Source organism: Pteronotus mesoamericanus, unplaced genomic scaffold (genome assembly GCF_021234165.1).
Source record: "Pteronotus mesoamericanus isolate MK-2021 breed Mesoamerican mustached bat unplaced genomic scaffold, CSHL_Meso_final contig_438, whole genome shotgun sequence".
Lineage (NCBI taxonomy): Eukaryota > Metazoa > Chordata > Mammalia > Chiroptera > Mormoopidae > Pteronotus > Pteronotus mesoamericanus.
The window spans coordinates 853081-872894 of NW_026555165.1; the positions used below are offsets into that span (position 1 = coordinate 853081).

The 19814-nt window shown below is 58.8% G+C and overlaps 1 protein-coding gene across 1 annotated transcript; it reads right to left on the reverse strand.

Annotated features, from left to right (window-relative positions):
- Positions 1-5654: 5654 nt before the first annotated feature.
- MFGE8 (milk fat globule EGF and factor V/VIII domain containing) lies at positions 5655-17752 on the reverse strand. Its single transcript, XM_054577581.1, has 10 exons — positions 17572-17752; positions 15802-15949; positions 13154-13279; positions 12666-12797; positions 10904-11085; positions 10359-10514; positions 9584-9728; positions 7586-7770; positions 6461-6616; positions 5655-6342 (listed from the first exon to the last, which is right to left on the reverse strand). Exons 2-10 carry the CDS (start codon positions 15872-15874, stop codon positions 6205-6207), a joined length of 1293 nt encoding a protein of 430 aa, XP_054433556.1. The 5' UTR covers positions 15875-15949; positions 17572-17752; the 3' UTR covers positions 5655-6204.
- Positions 17753-19814: the final 2062 nt, after the last annotated feature.

Consider the following 19814-nt stretch of genomic DNA (forward strand, 5'->3'; position numbering starts at 1 on the left):
CGATTCCTAGTGAGAAGCAACTGATTGATATTTCTCTCGCACATCAGTGTTTCTCCCCCTCCCTTCCCCTCTCTAAAAAACAAATAAAATCTTAAAAAATAAAATAAAATTCACCCAAAGACATTTTTCACCACTATGGTCTATTTTCTCCTCAAGTAATAGAGTTCTAGACAGGTGTGTGACCAGTTGACTGAAGGCTGTGTTACCAGCTTCCCTTGCAGCTTGGCGAGGCCATGTGACTCAGAGCTGACCAATGGCAGTGAGCAGAAATAGCATGAGTCATATGTCGGTCTTGCAATTAAAACCATTAGTGATATCCTTTCCCTGGTATCCTTTCCCCCACCTGGTGGCCACCAAACTAACCCACCTAGTCTAGTCTCAAAGGTGGAAACCACAGGTTGATGGCCGAACTGCGGCAGGCTGATATCTGTATGCCCAGGGAGCAAGATGTGTATTTTTGCAAAATCATGCATTAAAAAAATAACAAGGTTAGGGGGAAAATAAAATTGGGGCATAATACTTAAAACATGCAACTTTGTAACCTGAGCACTAAAATAAACCAAGAATAATCCTAATAAAAATAACAGCACCATTAACTGCATGGACACTGGCACCTGATGCCGTCAATCAGCCCTTTGCTGCTGTCACTGCCGGGCAAGTGCTTCCTCCTTTGAGGTGGGGGTCCTGGGGGTCACTGGAGCCCAAGAGAGACCAGATTTACCAAAATTAAAAATCCAACCCTTGGGTAAAGTCATCTTCTTCTTAACACAAGGGGAAATGTCTATGCAACTTCATCTGCCTCGCAGTTTTTTGTGTTAATCCTCAGCTGAGGATATGTTTATTGATTTTAAAGAGAGGAAATGGTGGGACGGGGGGAGAAAGAGAAACATCAATGTAAGAACCTCAGTCGGTTGCCTCCCATACGCCCTGACTGGGGATCGAACCTACAACCTAGACATGTGCCCTGACCGGGGATTGAACTGGTGTATGGGGTGACGCTCCTCTGACCAACTGAGCCACCTGGCCAGGGCCCGACTCCTAGGTTTATCAGAAAACTTTCCGAGGTTGAGTTCTACAAAGCATGACTCCAAGGATGACTCTGCGTACTAGACAGCTGTCCCCTCGGAGGCAGCCTGCCCTCACCTATGCGTCCTTGAGTCAGGGTGGCGAGAGTCTGGACGTTGAGTTGGGAGAATTTGGGAGGAAGAGACGCTGTGCTGTGATCTATTTCCTCCCTGCGTTTGGGATGGTGGGTGGCAGGAGTTCGCAGAGTGAGGGACAACTGTTGTTACACTAAAGAAAGGTATCCCCGGGACTCCCACGTCACCCTTTACCTTAAGGAATTCGTACATTGCTAAGGCTTGATGCTCTTACATTGTGAGAAGTCTTGTTACAGTCACTCCATTACCTATGGTGCCAGGAAAAGGGGCCGTGGACCAGTGTGACTCCATGTCATCCGGACACTGGTCTCCCATCATTCCTAACAATCACAAGTGAGGTAATTCACGGCCCAGAAACATGCACTGAGGCACAACAGACTGGAGTCCTCCAGCACTTCCCACAGTCAAGGGGAATTTTGCTCTCCCCATTTAACCCACAAGGGAACAGAGGCACAGAGACGTCAAGGAACCATGCCAAGGCCACACAGCCAGGAGGCAGGGCCTTGTTGTGCATTTGCCAGCCAATCCCCACAGCGACTTGTCATATTTACGGGCTGCTTCCTGCTTCATCGATGCACCTTCATGGACGTCATTGCCCGGGAACCTTAGAGCGTGACAATTACTATTCCCAGTGTACAGACAAGAAAACTGAGGTTCACAAATACTAGGCTGCTTGGCCACCTGGATACGGCTCTGGCTCCACCCGCTTCCTAACAAGTCACCCAGTCTCACTTTCCTCATCGGTCAAATGGGAGTCACAACAATACAGACCAGGAAATAAATTTGTGAAGGTTAAGGAAGGGCAGGTCTGCGGAGCCCTGAGACTACTGCCAGGGAGGGCGGCGGTAGCACTCCCTAGTATCAGTTTCCATTTCTATGGGAACGGTCTACAAAGGGGACTCTCCACTTTATCTCACTGACTTTCTCCTCTCTCATTGCCCAGGAGAGAAAGCAGCCACCATTGTCCCATCTTTACAGCTGGGGAAACTGAGGCCAAGGCTTTACCTTTGGTAAACAGATGGAGGTGAGAGAAAACTCAGGTCTCCTGATGGCCTAGCCTTTGCTTTTCCCAGCACTACTCGCCAGGAGATCCCCCCACACACCAGAATAAGCTGCACCCCGACTTGGGAGGAAGATGGAGCTCCACCAGCGTTCGAATTCCCCGGGCACCAGCAGAGGGCAGCATTGCCCTTCGGGTCTGCAGCAGCTCTCGGCAGGGAGGAATTTGACTTGGCGCCCCTGTTTAGCTAGGGCTTAGGAGCGCCTTTGAAACCTGCAGCGCCCCCACCCCGTCCCCGCCCCCTCGGAAAGTGGACGCCGGAGGTGCCTCCTACCAGTCTTCCCAGCCCGCAGACCCGTGCAGAGGGGCCAGTCATCACTGTCCTCTGAGACAGAGAGCAGGCGCGCTTCGGGGGTCAGCGCTGGCCGCCGCCGTCCAGACCAGGTCCCAGGCTGGCGACAAAGCTGAGGGAGTCCAAGGCCCCTGCTGTTTCCTTCCTGGACGTTCATGCGAGCCCCGAATTCTTCCCAGAGCGACCCATCTTCTACCCAGGGTCTACCCTCCGCCCATTCATGCCCCTTCGGGTGTCACTGTTCCCGGGGCAGAAACCCCAGTGAACTGAGGCCTGACACGACTTGGACCCATTGCGTTCGCCCTGGGAGTGCAGGTCCACCTGCCCGCGGGGTGTCGCCAGCGTGGCCCCCAAGTAAGCATCGGACGCATGCCTCGGGGGCAGACCTGGCGCAGGGCGCGCTGTCTGGGGGCGGCTGCAGGACCTGACAGGAGAGGACAGGATGTAAAGAGTCGGGTGGTCGCCAGCAAGGAAGGGGCTGGACCCGGGCGGTGGTCTCCGAGGCCCAAGACGCACCCCATTGGTGCCTCCTCGCGGTGCGCACGCGGGTCCCGCCAGCGCAGCTCTCACCTCACTCGCGCCTGGAGCCCCCGTCGGTGTACACAGCCAGGGGCCGCCCGGCCCGCTCGCCGGCTCCCGCCGGAGCCCCGAAGGCGGGAGGGAGGAACGCACCGTCCGCTCACCCCCCACCGCGACTCCTCGATGGCCCCGAGGGTTCAAGGGGCTCGGATTCAGGGACGCGGGCTAGCCGGGTCTGAGGAAGCGGGCGGATTGGGGTCCGTGAGTGGCCAGAAAGGAAACGGCTGCGGACAAACCACCGCGCTCCCGCCGGGCCTGCCCCTTAAAGGAACACACGCCCCTTTCCCTCCCAGGGCCGGGCCCAAAGGGAGGAGGCGCCAGGGCTGCGCCAGGCGCCAGGCGCCAGGCTCCGCTGTCCGGGGACCACGCCCACACTGCGGGGCTGCTGGCCGAGTGCGGAAGACGTGCCCAGGACCCGAGGCCGTCACATTTTGGAGAAAGAGGTGAGTGGGGATGGAGGAGCGTTTGGGTCGGGGAGGGATCCGATTAGGATGCTCTGGTTTGCCTTAAACAGTGGGACTAAGCTGGGGAGCCTCTCCCCAGCCCCTGCAGGTGAAAGGGAGCAAGGGTTCTGTATGCCTGCCTTTCCACCCTCGAGATTGGCCATCATCAAAGTGCCACCCGGACTCTTCAGTGTCAGACACATAGATGCTCCCCCTGGTACACAGGTGGAGCTTGACTGAGTGGCTCTGGTGTCAGGGGAGGCACAGCCACTGGGGCAGCCACCTCCCAGGATGCCTGTTTCAACAAGGCGTTTTCTTTCCTGTCCAGATCAACAGGGGTCCTGGGCTGGACAGTTCCCTCAGCAGAAAGGCCTAGACGGCCATGGGGTCACTGAACCCAGGGCGTCCTAAAGATGCCAGGACAGCTCCCGAGCCCACGCCTGCTTCCCTGTGTATGTTAAACAGGAGTGGCGGGGCAGGGAGCCCATCAGAGCAGGGCTGCAGCAACTAATGGCCAGCCTGCACCCGCCAGGCTTGACCAGCGGTAGGGAGCCACGGAGAGATGTCTGACCCCAGGCGGATAGGAAGGGAGATGAACAGAACACAAGTACCACTGAGAGCACTCTTGCAAGCTCCTCTGACATCGATGACCCAAGTGTCCGAGGCCTCTCATGGGTTCGGCTTTGCCTAGGTTCCTTCCCTCCATCACAGGGCCATGGAGTGGGCACTATTATTTCTGAGGCCGAGGGACTTAAATTGCCAAAGGCCACCCGGAGCCAGGCTGGCCACCTGGAGGCCCGGGCCCTCGATCACTCCACTGCATTTAAACCGGGACCAGAAAGGAGACTAGGCTCCCGGGAGAGGCAGGCCGACAGGCCAGTGCGGACAGCCCCAGGTGCGGGCGGTAGGGCTGGCCAGCAGGTGGGACCTCAGAGCTGGCTCTGGCAACCACAGGCAGGAATTAAAAGGAAACATGGAGGTATCTGTTAGCAGAGGAGGCTGCCCAGGGAGAGGAGCGGAGGGCAGGAGGGCTCAGCAACGAGGGGAGCCAGGCCCAGGACCTCTGACCTCTGTCCAAGGCAGCAATCATGAGCAGGAGGAGGGCCTGAAAGGTGGCTTAGGCTACTCCAGAGTCACCACGGGTCTCTCTGAGTACAGCCCACCAGCCCATGTGGCCGGCCACCCAGTGAGACGGCCTGCAGAAGGTCTCCAAGGCCATGGACAGGGGCACGTTGACAGACAGGAGTGAAGCCATTTCCCCTTCACAGGTGAGACTCCCGGGTTCTATCCAGGATGGAGCTAGAAACATCCCAGAGCAGAGATGCTTCTGCCACTGTCTGCTGGTCCCCAGGGGTGGCAAGGCAGGGCTGGGGGCAGGGGATGCTCCCTGGAGGGAGTCCTCTGGCCAGCGGCCATCCAGAAAGATGGACTCCAAACCCTACCCGTGCAGCTCCATGCAGAGCTCTGAAACAGGAAGGAAGGGCCCAGGGACCCGAGGGCATCTGGGGGCCTCGCCTGGGCCCCTTCTTCCATCCCGCTCCGCCAAGGAGCCCTGGCAAGGTCAGTTCTCAGGAAGGAACCGCCTGCAGACAAATTGCCCTGGTGGGGCTCCAGCAGCACCACACCCGCCCTTCGGCAGCTGTGGCCAGATCTGCCGCCGAGGCGCCGGTGTGTCACGGCACGGCTCCCGAAGTCGGCTCCCAAAAATCGGTCTGTCCCAAGGCCTCCAATGCTGGGGGCTCTCATTCACCCCTTTTCCAGCTCGTCAGTCTCTCCTCCAGAGAGCTCCTTTCCCAGATCACCAGGGCACTGGCCTGCACGGTCCCCAGTAGCCACGTCCTGGTGGCCCCTGCCTGGGGGAGGGCTGGAGGGGACCCCTGGAGTGTCTCTCCCAGGAACCAGTGCGCTTGGCCAGGAGGCCCCGCACTAGGCAGAGCGCCAGCCCCTGTGGGCCCCCCCAGGAGCCTCCTCCTTCCTCCAGCTGTTAAGCTGTCTGTTGTCCAGCAGCTACTGAGAACACGGGGGCTCTGGGAAGACTGCCGGTGGAGGGTGGGGGACCAGCACAAAACAAGGTGCACTTCAGTGCAGTGACGATGAACCATACAGCAAACCCTCTGGGGAGTGATATAAATATATTTTGGAAGCTGCCAGTGCACTCAAGACCCCTGTGCCCACCCACATCTCGCCACAGACCCGCCCCACCCCGTTCTGTCTTTCTGGGCTGCAGCACAAGGGTCAGAGGGGTCTCCAGGGACATGAGGGGGGAGGGCCAGGTGGCGGCATGGAGAGTGGCAGCATCATGCCTCACGGCTGGGGGGCAGGGGGCGGTTATCTCCAGCCTGGTGCCTCAAGGCCTTCCTGCAGGGCTGGGAGCCTAGGATGGGGGGGGCAGGGATCTGGAGCGGTGCAGGCAGCCCACCCCCCAGCCTCGTTCTCTGTCCGCCCCAGACCTACTGTGCCCCCACAGCGCCAAGAAAATGGGATGGTGTGAGGGCCGGTGACAGGGGCAGGTGGGAAGTGGGGCATGAGGAGGACAGGGGAGGGAGAGGTGACTGAACCCCCCACCACGGCGCTACAATCAGGAGGGGGGTGGGTGGCAGAGGCAGCAGGCCCACAGAAGGTCAGGGGACGGGGAAGGGGCAGGCGCCCCAGCCACTTCAGCCAGACCTACTAACAGCCCAGCAACTCTACACGCAGGGTGATCCGGTTGTGCCAGGCTACGGGCAGGATGCGCACAAAGCGAGCCAGGAAGGGCGTCTCAAACACGTTCTTCTTGTGGGAATTATTGTCGAAGTTTCCTGGGAAGATCTGGGGGCAGAGAGGGTGTCAGGGGGCCCCAAGCCAGCCCCCTCCGCTCAGAGCCCCAGGCCCGACTTGCAGGGCGCCCCTGGCGTGGATGCGGGGCGGGTAGCTGACAGACACTCACCTTGCTGTCTTCGGCCCCCTCGTCCCTGTACTCGGTCCAGCTCACGCCATCGTCACTGTGGGCCACCTTGTAGGCTGCCACGTACTGGATGTGGCCGAAGTCGCGGGCCCCCTGCGTGATGATGCCGGTCACTTGTTTCTGGGAGCCCAAGTCGATCTACAAGGGGGAAAAAGAAAAAATCAGCTGCATTTTCTTTGCTTGGACCCTTCCCAGGAAAGTGGAAAAAAGCAGACACCCTGAGACATGAATTTCAGTTTGCAGACCGCTACGTCACTTGCAGAAGCTCAGCTTCCTCATCTATACATACCACTGACTCTGTCAGACCCAACACGGTGAGGCAACTCACTGCAGCGGAGCTCTGACAACAGAGCCTGGGCCCGGGCCAACCCCGGGGCGGGACCTGCCCCCGAGGCCCACTGCAGGGCCGTCCGCAGCTGGACCTGGGTCCCGAGGACTCAAAGGTGGGCAGCTCCGCACGGAACCCAGCTCTACAGGCTCATGTGCTCCCTGGGGCCCAGAGACAGACCTTCTGCCCCTAGTCCCTGACCACACTGGGCAGCAGCCACCTGCCTCTACACAGGCAGCCCCAAGACGGCAAGCAGGTGAGCCCCAGGCAAATCCTCACCCTGATAGAACTGTTTCCTCGTGTGTAACACATGCGCAGATGCACTTGTGTTTCCCAATTTCAGTGAAACCCCAGGGCTGTCCCCTGGTGTGTTCTCAGACACTGAGTCAGAGGACATGTGCTCTGGGCTCCGGCAGAGGAATCCCAGTGCGCAAGTCGCTGGTGTCCCTCCTCCACCCAGCCCTGCAGTCCATGGGCTCAGGCTTGTCCCCTGTGCCAGCCAGTGGGGGTGCTCTCCCCCTACTCACTCTCTCTCTCTCTCTCTCTCTCTCTCTCTCTCTGTCATGCCCTTTTTCCACCTAGGCTGTGGCCCCGGTCAAAGCAGCACTCAGCCCCCGCCCTCCCTTGTAATTATGGAATCAGGAAGGAGGTGGGGCACTTGGCAGGAAGAAAGCAAAAAGCAAGGCTTTTCAGAAACTCCCTCTTGGGGAGCAGCTATGAGGAGGTCAGAGACAGGGCAGCCCCGCCCCATCCCACCCAAAGGGTCCAGCCCGGCCCACCTGCAGCCACTCGGAGGCGGAGTTTCTCTCAGCGGTCCAGGCGTTGAACTTGCCCTGCTTGTCCAGCCGCGCATAGTAGGGATGCCAGCTGAAGGAACCCAGGCCCCAAGTCCTGTAGGTGCTGGAGGCCGTGATCTGCTTGTCGGGGATGGTGTTGTCCTTCAGGCCCAGGGGTTCGGAGCATCCTGCCGATAAGGGGGGCTGTCGCTCAGATTTGAGATCCACAGCCTCCCAGGGGCATGAGCAAAAGGTAAAGCAGCAGAAAGAGCTGTGGCTCTGCCCAACCCTGGCATCCGCTTGGACAACAGCCAGAAGCTCCTTCTGCCTTTTAGAGCCAAACCATCCTGCTTCCTCACTGCCTGCCCAGTCCCTGCTCCCCTCAGCCAGCAGCTCTCAGCGCCCCCTCCCCGCCTGATTGCCTCCTAAGCAAGAGGGCAGGCCCTGATCCACCACTTCCCACCCACCTTCAAGGCCCAACTTGTGAGACACCTCCTCCAAGAAGCCCACCCTGACTGCCTCCCTTGGGCAGGATTTGCCCCTCCTCTAGACTGATGGCATTTTCTCTACCATTCCTGCAGTCCTGCTAAATCCTGGGATTATCACCCAGGACGTGAAGAACAGCCCTCTGGCTGATTCAGTGCTCTTACCTCAGTCATTTATCTACCATACAGAAACCTGAACGAAGAGATTAGCTACCCCATTTTACAGATGAGAAAACTGAGGCTGAGAGACAAACGCTGTATCAAATCACATGCACAAACCTGATCACCACGCTGCACTGTGACAGCATCTCCACTGTCCACACACCCACCCAGAGCCGCAAAGGTCTGCCTCATGGTGGCCCATCGGTGAACAGGAGGGACTCTTAGCAGGCGGAAGTCAGAAGTGAGGACTCCCCCCACCCCCTTTTACTCTGCCCATCACCATACTGCTGTCGGTGCCTACGGCTTGCTTTTCTTCTTTTTTTTTTCCTTTAATCCCTTCATCTTTTCAACCAGAAGGCAATTCCTTAACTCCCCATTTAAATGATTAGGCTCAAAAGGCACTGGCCCTTGGAGCACATACTGTAAAAAATAAAAGACTAAGCCCAGCCAGGCACACAGACCCCAACTCTGAGAACTACTGAGTGGGATCAGAAATGGGAGAACAGGAAGAAGGGCCCCAGAGGGGAAAGGGGGCACGAAGGGTGGGTCCTGGTAAGATGAGAAGGCACAGAGCGATCCCCAGCTCTGCAATCTGCCCTCCAGTTCCGCCAATGGCCAGCAGGTGGCACTGTGGCTGCAAAAAGAGGGAACTGCTCCCTAGATCTGAGAAAGTGGAGCCGGGCAAGACAATGCTGGTCAGTCCAGGCCTGGCACCCCAACCTCCCCCTGTGGTGAGTTTTTCCTGGCTCAGAGGAAACCTGTCCCCTTCTGGCCCCCAATTCCTCTCTCTGGGGCTGTCTCTGGACATGGCAGCAGGAAGTACCATGTCCAGCTCCAGCCCTATGACCCCAGAAGCTCCACGTTCCTCTTGAATGCACAACAGGAGGCTGGGGGTGGGCGGTGAGGGGCAAAGTACCAGAAGGGTGGGTGTCCGAAGCCCTGGGGGCTCCACCAAGTTTTAATGCCTACAAGCCCCGCACCCTTGATAAACAATGTGTCCAGGCCTCACTTTCCTCACTCATTCACCAAGCGCTTTCCAGGCACCAGGAATAAAAAGCATACCAACTAACTCCCTGCTCTCGCAGAGCTGACATCTGCCAAACAGAATGAATGCTATGTCGTCTAGAAGCTCAAGGAGCCAATGAGAAGAAGTAAAAATACTCTGAAAACAGAAGTGGTGTCTCCTTTGCTCTCTACCCACCGGAATGCCTTGGGCTGGCAGAGAGAGGCCGCCTGGGCAGGACCGTTGACGGCCGGGGGCCCCTCTCATGCGCCTCTGCAGTGAGCCCAGGTCCCTGGGCCCGGCTGAGAAGAGAAGCCATGCCCGCGGATGGACACAGCCCCCAGCACTCACCATTCAGCTCACAGCCAAGGAGCTCAAAGCGCAGGGTGCAGCCCCGGTGGCAGGTGACAGGCACCAGCCTCACATACTGCACCTCTAGAGGGAAGTCAAACATGTTGGTCTTCACGCCATTGTTGTCCACATTACCCACGAATATCTAGGAGAAGAGGCCGATTGAGGAAATGGTCAGTGTGGGCCGCACTTTCCTCCTCCGGCCTGAGGGGCGGGGCGGGGCACTGGGCAGGGCAGCAGGGGCTCAGCCCTTCCCCCCGGCCACCGCACCAGCCTCAACAACCCGATTCCCCTTGTCACACCTTCCTTGGTCACCACAGTGCCTGGACGTAAACCCCTGCCCTTCACACAGGGCCACCTATAAGTCCATAGGGTGCCTTCGTGAAAATTAGGAAAGGCACTCCTTTCTCCAGATACATTATAACAGTTTCCCCACAACCGATGATGTCTACGCTGTGAACGGTGCTCGTTGCTGGTGACGCCTGGCAGGTTGCACACAACCCACGCCGCTGTGCACGGGAGCCCCGACGGCTGAGACCACCCTCAGTCCCGCCACCCGCTCCAGCCCCTCAACAGGCCGCTGAGCCTTTCTGAGTCTCGTGATCTGCATGCGTAAAGTGAGGTTATTACTTGTAACCACAAAACACGGAACAATCTGGGTCTCCCAGTTTCTGGGGACCAAGCTGCTCCTGAAGACCCAGCTCCTGGCCAATCACCAGCGCCAGGGCCCCAGAGTGCGGCCTACAGCCCCTCCTCAGGGCCCATACGGCCTCACCTTGTCTCCCAGGCCCGCTTCTGTCTGCAGGAACTGGAACTTTCTCCCGTTGAGGCTGTAGGCCACTTTGAAAGTCTTCACGTACTCAGCACTGCCCGCGCGGCTGGCGCCCTGCGTCTCCACGCCCGTCACCCGCATCTTCCGTGTCAGGTTCACCTGGACCCAGGACGGGCAGACAGTGCACTTAAATCCCCTTGTTCCTCGCGCCCCAATCCCCCACCCACAAGGAATAAAGCAGACGAGTGACAAGAGCTTTCTCATCCCGCCCCACTGGGCTGCGGACCCAGGGCCGGGAGAGTGCACCAGGATGGACGAGGCTCCCCGGGAGGCCTCGCCCCGTGCAAGCTGCCCCTCCACTGCCCGGGCCCACCCCGGGACCCCCAAGGGGCCCTCCACTCATGGACACTTCATCTGAGGGAATCTGCTGCCTTGCTATTGGGGCCCCCATTATGAACCCTCCCATGGTGGCCCCCGAATGCAGGCACACTCATCGCACCTGCTCCCCACCCGCCACGCCACCCACTCCAGCACTGTCCCGTCCACACCTGGATCCAGGGTCTCTTATCGTAGTTGCTGGCTGTCCAGGCGTTGACAATGCCCGAGCGGTGCAGGCGGGCCAGCTCTGGGGCCCAGCGCTGCACAGCCATGAAGCCGAAGTGCATGGACGAGGCGGAGATCTGCCAGTTGGCGATGGCACCGGTCTCCATGCCCAGCGGCGTGGCGCAGACTGCAGGGAGGGAGGCGGCAGTCAGGCGGCCACCCAAGCAGGTGGCACCCGGAGGACAAGAGTGGAAGACAGAGTGGCCTCTGCCGAGAGGACCCAGAGCAGGGACCACAAAGGGACAAGCAGGCCCCAGGAGAGATCCCAGGAGAAGGTGTGAAGAAGAAAGCAGTGGGCAGGACCCAGCCCCAAACTCATGACGCAGCTGTGACTGGCCGCTGGGGCCTCCTGCCAGGAGGGCGACTGCACCCAGCCCGGCCCTGGCTTCCCTGGGTGGTCATGGGAGAAGGGGCGCCTCGGTAAGTCCATAAGTAAATCAGGAAGCAAATCTGTGTAGGGTTTCTAGAATCACATATGGCAGGAGTCTTCTGGATGGGGCGTGAAGTCCATTCTGTTTACTCTTGGACCCTCTGCCCTTTCCACCTGCTGGTCCCGACCCAGCCAACTGCGAAGCTGCCCCTGACCAAGGCCCCATCCCCTCACCGTCACCCCTGCAGTGTGGTCGGCGGTGGGGGTGAACCATTCTCCTGGCCCCCAGGCAGGGAAGCCAGGGTCAGGCCGCCTGCTGCCTCTCCCCAGGCTCACGCAGGGAAAGGGAGGTGCGGAGTGAGGCCGCGCCCCCAAGGTCGGAGCCAGCCAGTGGCTCAGCAGAGATCTGAACCCAGGCCTGTCCTCACACCCCATGTGCCTGCACCCTGAGGGGCCCACACACGCGTTCTCTAGGCTGGGGGGGTCCCTGATGGCTCCCAGGACACGCGGCACATAGCATGAAGGGGCTGCGCTGCCTCCAGGGTCGCCCCCTGCCCCTTTCCCAGGCGTCACCTACGTGGAGGCTAGGTGGGTGCTTCCAACTCGGGCACACCCATGGTTACCTCAGCTCCCAACACAGCGATTAGTGGGCCCGCCTGGCTGTCTGCTTTGGCGAGCCCCCCCATACCCCTCCCATACAGTCCTCCACCCAGGATGTCTGACACATTGGCCTCGGCCCAGGGCCCACGGCACATGCCCATGGGGTGAAGGACATCACTTTACCTGCTCTCCCCCCGGGGCCCCAGCTGCCGCCCAGCTGGGCCAGGCGTCCCCGAGGTGCTCAATGACAGGCCCATCAGCTGGCAGCGTGCCCAGCCCTGCCCCAGCCTGCACCCAGCCCTGGACTTTTCAGAAGAGTCCTGGTTTGGTGGAAGGGACTCCAGCTGGACAAGGAGGGAGGACGGTGAGGGCCACTACTGAGGGCGGCGTCAGCTGGGCACCCTCCCTGGGCCGCTCTGAGGCCCTGGCCGGGGGGATCACCAGGCAGGTCAGCCCCTCTGTACGTGCCCGGCCTCTGACTGCTGACTGGGAGGGGACGGCCCCGCCAGCCCAGGCCTCCCCCTGCTCGCCGACCCCTGCCATGGGGCCGCAGGTCAAACGTGGGCCAGGAGCCGTCAGATCCTGGGCCCCTCAAAATTAAAAACATGTTTGTTTTCCCCTCTTGGTAGAAAAATCCCAAGACCCTCATGCTAGTTGTCTGGTTCCCAGGGACCCAGAAAACGGCACTCCCATGACCTGCAGGGACCCCACACTCGCCTGCTGTCCCAGGTGCTCACCGGTCTCACAGTGGATGCCTGTGTAGCCTTGAGGGCACTTGCAGATGTACTCGGTGAAGACATCCCCGCGCTGTGATTCATCGGTCACCTGGCACAGGGCATCATTGTGGCAGGGGTTCGGGAAACAGGGACCTGGGGAGGAGGAGGCAGGTGAGATGTGCAGGTGATCAGGAAGGAGCTGGGGACAGATAAGACAGCAGCAGCTGGGCCTGGCCCAGGAGGACCCTCCGCCCGCCTCCCTCCCCACTCTCCCTGGTGGAGCCTGGGCCAGCCTGGCGCCAGGGTCTGTCATGTGTAGGTGGATCAACTCAAACAAAGGAAGCGCCCAGCTTGTCAAGTGGCTCAGGAGTTTCCAGGGCAATGCTGGCTGACAAGGGCCCGGTGCTGAGGACCCTGCCCCCTTCAGGACACACCAGCTCCACCCAGCAGCCTGGGCTGCAACTGGGAGCTAGAGGTAGGGTGGTGGCGGCGCAGCCCAGGGCAGGTACCTGTCTCAGTCTCGTTGCAGATGACGCCCGTGAAGCCTTCGGGGCAGAGGCAGTAGAAGGCGCGGTCGTCCACACCCAACAAGCAGGTCCCACCATTCAGGCACTCACTGGAGTCACAGAAGTCACCTGCGGTGGCAGCCCTGACTCAGGAACAATTCGTCCATGCAATCAATACCTTGGGGGGCCAACTCCCATGGACATATGAGCTGGGACCGCCAAGACAGAGAAATCAGGCGTAGTCTGGGCCTCAAGAAGCCACAGGAAAGAGGCAGACAAGTTAACGGGGGTGACGGGCACCACGAGCTCGGACAGAAGCCACTGGAGGTGTGGTTTCGGCCGAGGAAACTGCGGTTTTGCCGAGGAGGGGACTTGCAAGCTGGTCTAAAAGAACAGCAGGAGTGTGTCGAGCCGGGGAACGAGGAAAGAGCATTCTAAAGAAAAGCAGAAGCACAGAGCGCGTGGTATGTTGGGAGAACAGCAAGGCGCAGCTGAACAGGTAGGCTGGGGCCAGACTGGGGACCGTAAGAGTGACAAGTTTAGCCTTCTCAACCCACTGACCAGGGGGTCACAACCTTTTCTCATCTTCCCTACCACAATCCACCGGGAAAAAACAAACCATTCTCATGCCTGAGGCAGGGATGCGGAACCTGGTCCCAACTCTGAGAGGCAAACTGTCATCTGTGGAGATGGGACACGCTCGCCTCGGGTGGGGAGGCGTTTTGTGGTGGCACAAAGACCCCTCTGGCTGCTGGGTGGAAATGTGACAGGACTGGGGAGGTAGGAGGCCCGGACAGCAACAGGAAGGCCGCCCAGGCCCCCTGGTGAGAGAGAAGCCAGGAGGCGGCCAGAGCGGGGTGAAAGAGTGAGGACAGGCGGGTCTGAGAAACAGCGACGAGGCCCGCGGAGGTGGAAGGAGGGCTGGGGGACATCACAGCCTCTGGCTGGGGCCTGCCTGGGGGCCCGCCATGCACTCTTGTGCAGAGCCCCTTGGCTGGCGCACTGGGTGAGCCGGGTACAAGAGGGTCGTCTGACCTTAGCATCCCCAAGGGCTGCCCCAGACCCCACGTCTGTTAGGGGTAAGACACGAGAAATCTTCTTTCCTCCCCACAAAGTATGGCCATGCCAGGCGGAGGGTCCTCCTGAAACCCCGAGCCCCAGAAAATTGGGTCTGGGCTCCAGGGAAGTGATGCTGTTACTGAGCAGTGGAGCCCTCAGAACTCCACCTCAGCACGGGCCTCGGGAGCTTAGGCAGCTCCCAAAGAGCTATTAGTCACTGGCTTTAAATAGCAGATTAATCCCCTCCCCTGACCTGGCTGACGGTGGCTCGGGCCACAGACAGAGTTTTGGGAATGACCAGAGTCCTGGGCTCCTCCCCCTCCCAGAAGTGCCCTGTCCCAAACTGCTCAGGGGCAAAGCCAGCGGTCCAGGAAAGGGGAAAGGGAAAGGTGTCCCCTACCCGGCGGGCCTTAGACTGAACTCACCTGTGCACAGCAGCCTGGGTGCTTCCCTTTTGCAGGGAAAGCCTGATCACCCCCTTACTAAACCATATTTGGGATTTCGGGGTCCTACTCTTTCATAGATTTCCCCAGGGACATCCTGTCAGGGTTTAGGCTGTAAGGACTGAGAGGAATGGAAAGGGACAAGACCCAGCAGTCTCTCAGGGTTTCTGGGAGAGCCACCGGCTCCTAAGTGCGTGGGAGCGCGGAGTGCCCTTCGAGGCTTCCGCTCCAGGCGGGGGTCAGACTGTCTGGATGGCAGTCAGGCCTCAGCTGGGCTCCACCCCCTCCCTCGCTTCAGTCAATCCTGCTTCTCTGAGAAAAGGATGGAGGGGGTGCCTGAAGAGTCCTGACCACACATCCACCCCCTTCCCGAGCCCTGGAGGGGGACTGCATGGCCCCACGGTGAAGGGGCTGGGGCATCCCCTGGACCCCGCCTGCTGGAGGCCCAGCCGGTGGTGGGAGGCCGCCTGGGCTGGGGAGGCGGCCCAGGGAAGATACAGCAGCAGGCCGAGGCCCCGGAAGGAGCCAGAAGCCGACGCTGGGAGCAGCGGGAGGCAGCCCTTTCCCAAGCCCTTCCCCAGGCTCAGCAACCCCGCCGGGGCCCCACCTAAAGCCCTCCCATCCCACCCACTCCCCAGCCCTCCCTCGCCTTGGCCACTGGACAGGAGCGCAGGCGGAAATCGGACCGGCGACCAGGGCTGGGGAGGGACTTGCTGGAGAAAGTTGGCTGAAGAGCTATCAATACAAGAGTCCTAGGAACTTACAGTGGGAAGGCGCACGCCAGTCGCACGCAGCTCAGTGGCCTCATTTTACAGATGGCAAAAGAGAGGCCCTACACAGCGGATTCCTTTGTTATGTGTCAGCCACCTCCTTGGGGATGCCTGGGCTGTCACCCACTGTCCCAGGCCACCACCCGACGCTCTAGCCTCCCTCGCTGGCCAAACCTCCCAGAGGCAGAGACCACGGGAGAGACCGAGCGCATCCCGGCCGCGGCCCAGGGCACAGACCGGGAAGTCGCCCTCTGTCCTGCCGGCCGGGCTGTGGCTCTCCGCCCGAGTTTGTCAACAGGGGAGGTGGAGGGAGGGCGCTGCACCGAACTTCCCAGCGGAGAGGAGGGGCGAGAGCGTGGAGGGCGGCGCGATCACTCACCGGAGGCAGCGAAGAGGCCAGAGGCGCAGAGCAGCGCGCCGCAGAGCGCCGCCAGCAGGCGGGGGCCCGGCATGCTGGGGGTCAGGCTGCAGGACAAGGCACAGGGCTGGGATCCGGCCGTGCAGACCGCGGGCTCTCACTCCTGCTCCTGGACAGGAATAAATCGGGCAGCGCTGCGCCTCCCACTGGCCCGCCTGCTCCGCCCAGACTGCAGGAGGCGGACCCGGGGCGGGGCCGCGCTCCACGAGTGAACAGGGACCCAGGGGTCCACGCCTCCCACCTCCTGCCTGGCCACACCCTGCATCGCCACTTCTAAATAGGCTAGACAGGGAAGGGCTCTCAGAGTTGTTTGGGTTTTAGGGGTTTTTTGTTCCCTTTATTTTAGACTTAAATAGCTAAACCTTATTCATAATAGTAATGAAAATTACAAGTACAATGAGCAACGAGTACCATGATTCACTTATCAGATTGGCAAGGAGCAACGTATGAGCACACTGTCAGGGCCAGGCTGCCAGACAGGCCCCGGCAGGCGCTGCGGAGGGAGCATAAACTAGCTCCGCTTCTCCAGGGAGCTACCTGGTAAGACCTGTCAAAGTGACAAGTGCTGAAACCAGGAGACCTAACAATCCACTTGCAGGGATTCATTCCACAGAAACTGACATGTGTGAAATGACACGCATACAAAGAGAGCATAGCATATCACAGCTACGACACGGGAGTTGCAAAGCAAAGGCATATTTTGGAGGGGGATCCAACAAGACTTGCAGGTAGAGGACTCAGGGACCACACCCAGGTTCCGGCCTGGACCACTAAGTGGATGGTGGTAACTCACTGAAACAAATGGCCTCTCAGTTACCTATCTCCTCCCCTCGGGGTGAGCTCCTCATCTCCAGAGCTGGGCACAGTGCCCGCACAAAGGAAGCATCGCTAAAATATCTGCGGAATGAATGAAATGACTGTCCCTGCTGGGCAGACCCAGAACCAGGGTGTGGAGGTGTCAGTAAAGCAACTGCATACAAGAGAAGAAAGTGCTGTCCCAAGATTGCAGCTATATAGGCACCGGGGGCTGGGCTACGGGGGGCGCAAAGGACACGTGTCCAGAGGACTCTGTATGAGAGGACCAGGGAGGAAAGGTGACCTCGAAGCTCAGTGGTGTCTCTAAGGTGCTGGTTTACAATCATCGGCCAACACTGTCCAACTCCATGCGCAGAAGGAGGAGAGGAGAGGCTGTCCCAGCCAGCGCCGCCTCCCAGCACTCGGAAGGCAGGCGTCCCGTGAGCTTGAGCAGAGCTGCTCGGCAGCCCCCACGCACCCCCTTTCTCCCTAAGCCACGGCTCTGAGCGCACATTATGATCTGTGAGCAAACATCCCTGCCCCAGGACCAAACAGCCCGCTTTTGTTTACAAGCCAAAAGCCAAGGGCCAGGGACCAGCGCTGGGGAATAAATATGCTTTAGTTTACAAACGCAGAAGTGTTTTCTCCCTGAAACCAAAAAGGTGGGTCAAATTCTAAGGTTCCTTTATGTGGTTTTTCTCACTTCGGTCATTAACTCCTGTCCTCCCTGATTTCTCTGGCAACTCCCTCCGCCCTGACTAATTTTCCTTTCTCTGATGCCTGAAGCCAGACACGCAGAGCCAGCCAGGTCTCCTGCTCACAGCGCAGTGGCATCCGGACAGACCTTCTCACCCCGTCGCCTCTCCTGCAGACAAGGTGCTACACAGGGACATTCGGAGCTGGCGCCTGGATTCGAGCCCCAGCTTCGCACCTTACCTGCCTGATGGTCCCTGCCAAGCAGCTAGTCAGGCACCTTTACTGTCTGCATTCAGAGTTTGTCTCCTTTCGTCCTTCCCGAGAGGGTAACGACATCGAGGTAAGTTGCTTCACTGGTCCAGAACGGTTCAAGAAGCCTGCATCTGCTATGGAAAAAAAACACGCCGACACCTGCGTTGGGTGTTTGGTTTGCAGAATAGAAAGGAAGTGAAAGAAATGCTTTAGAAGATCTATTTTTATAGGGCTCTGCTCAAAGCCTTTCTAACCGGGCCAGCTGGACATCTGGACAACCCATCTCATGCCTGAGTCCAGCGCAGGGCCACTTCCGGGAGAACATCAAGTCCCATCAAGTCCCTTCTTGGAAATTGAACATGAGAAGGCCTGGGGCAAGCGCCGCAGGCTGGGCGGGTTGAGAGGGGTCAGGAGGATTCAGGCCAGGAGAGCCTGTCACCGGCTAACCCACCGGCCCCACCACCAGCAGCAGCCTCTCCAATTCCTCCCCCTTCTCATTCCCCAGGTGGAAGGGAGGCAGGTGAAGAAGAAGCTAGGAAAATTCCTTGGCAAGTCAAAAGGGGGAAGCTGAGACAGATAGAGGAACAAACTGGACAAGCAATTTACAGCCAGATGATAAATCACAAGATCTTATCTTCCCCTAATGAAAGGCACTAGGAGCAAATGGTTTGCACATTCCAGATTGGGCCAGGGCAGGCTGGCCTCCTTCGTGGTTCGGCCTTCACGGGGGACAATCTTTAAATGGTGAAGCTGCCCAGAGAATGACTCTGACCCCTTGAGAAGCTTTTTTTGCTGAATCCGCATATTGACAGGCATACTTAGAAAGCTGATGACTATTCCATCGAGATCCTCCCAAGACCTCCCCTAAAATTCCTGCCTTTAGAAATCACAAAAAACCCCTCAGGATAAAGGGAGCTGGGGCACACTCTCCTCAGGGCACGCCTGTGCCCCTCCTTTTCCCGAGCAGGGACTCCTGCTCCCTTTCCCCTAAAGTCTAAGCGTCCCCGCAACACCTGCAGCCAGGGAGCAGATGGAGCAGCAGGCCGTCCCAGGCCATCCCCGTGAACCCATTTCCAGGGCCCTCTTCCCTCTGACTTTTCTGTGAGCTAAAAGCAGCCTGTGCTCGGCTCACTTCTGTCGCTGAGACTTTTCCTTCTCAGTGAGCCCAAGCCGCGCCATGGGGCTCACTTCTTTCCTCTAACATTTCTGCAGAACCTGAGGAGCCCTGCCTAGGCTCTCCCCTGTTGCTGCTGCTTCTGTCTCCCTGTCCCCGGCTTTAATAAGCGTGCTCTCAAAACCACCGAGACCGTACTGTGAAATCTTTCCTGCATGAGGTCAAGAACCCACACGCCCCAGGCTAGCCCGAGGCAGACCCGCTCCGGCCCGGTCCCTTTCCGGTGACAGAAGAAACTCTCTTCAAGAGCCTTCCCCATGCAAAGATCCCCGGCCTGTTTGGGAGCCGGCTGTCATCTTTCTTAGTCACTGGCCACCTTTTCAAGCCAGCAGCCTCAGGAGAACTTGTCAGACATTCATTTTCCCATTTCTTCACGAAAAAGTCACTGTCTCAATGAACTGAGTTGCAGACTTAAAATTTCTGACTTCTTGCTGCAAACCTACTTCTCTGTAGCTCTGGCCTCGAAGCCTCTGAAAACGCGACTCCTGACTCCTAGTGGATGCCAGGTGAACTTTGGCAAAGTTGCTGGTAAACGGGTTGGTTGGCTCAGCCTTCACCAGATTCCAAATGTGCCGCTGAGCCCAGAGGGAGCCCAGCCCGATTATGGGGGGGCAACCTCCTCAGCAGAGAGGGGACACTGGTCTTCGCCTTCTGCTCCTGCCCCAATCCCTGTGCCTCATGCTATGCCATCCAGCAACCCTCCCTACTGTGTTCCTCCAACCATTCATTCATTCATTCAGTCAGTCCAAAATACTCATTGAGCAACTGCCAAGCTGTGTGGTGTGAGGACCCACTCAGAACCCCAGACTTGGTTTAAAGGGTATTTTAAGCTGGAGACAGTTGAGATTCAACAGATACAGAAAGAAATCTTCCCTGTCTGACTAAAAACAGAAACTTTTGGGTGGAGGCGGGCAAAAGGGGCAGAAACCGGGACATCTGTAATAGTGTCAACAATAAAGTAAAATAAAAGAGAAACTTCTGAGAAATGAGGACCGCCATCAATTCTTTTGGGGGGTGGGGCGGGGTAGATCTGCTCCCAGGAAAGGGACTAAGAGTA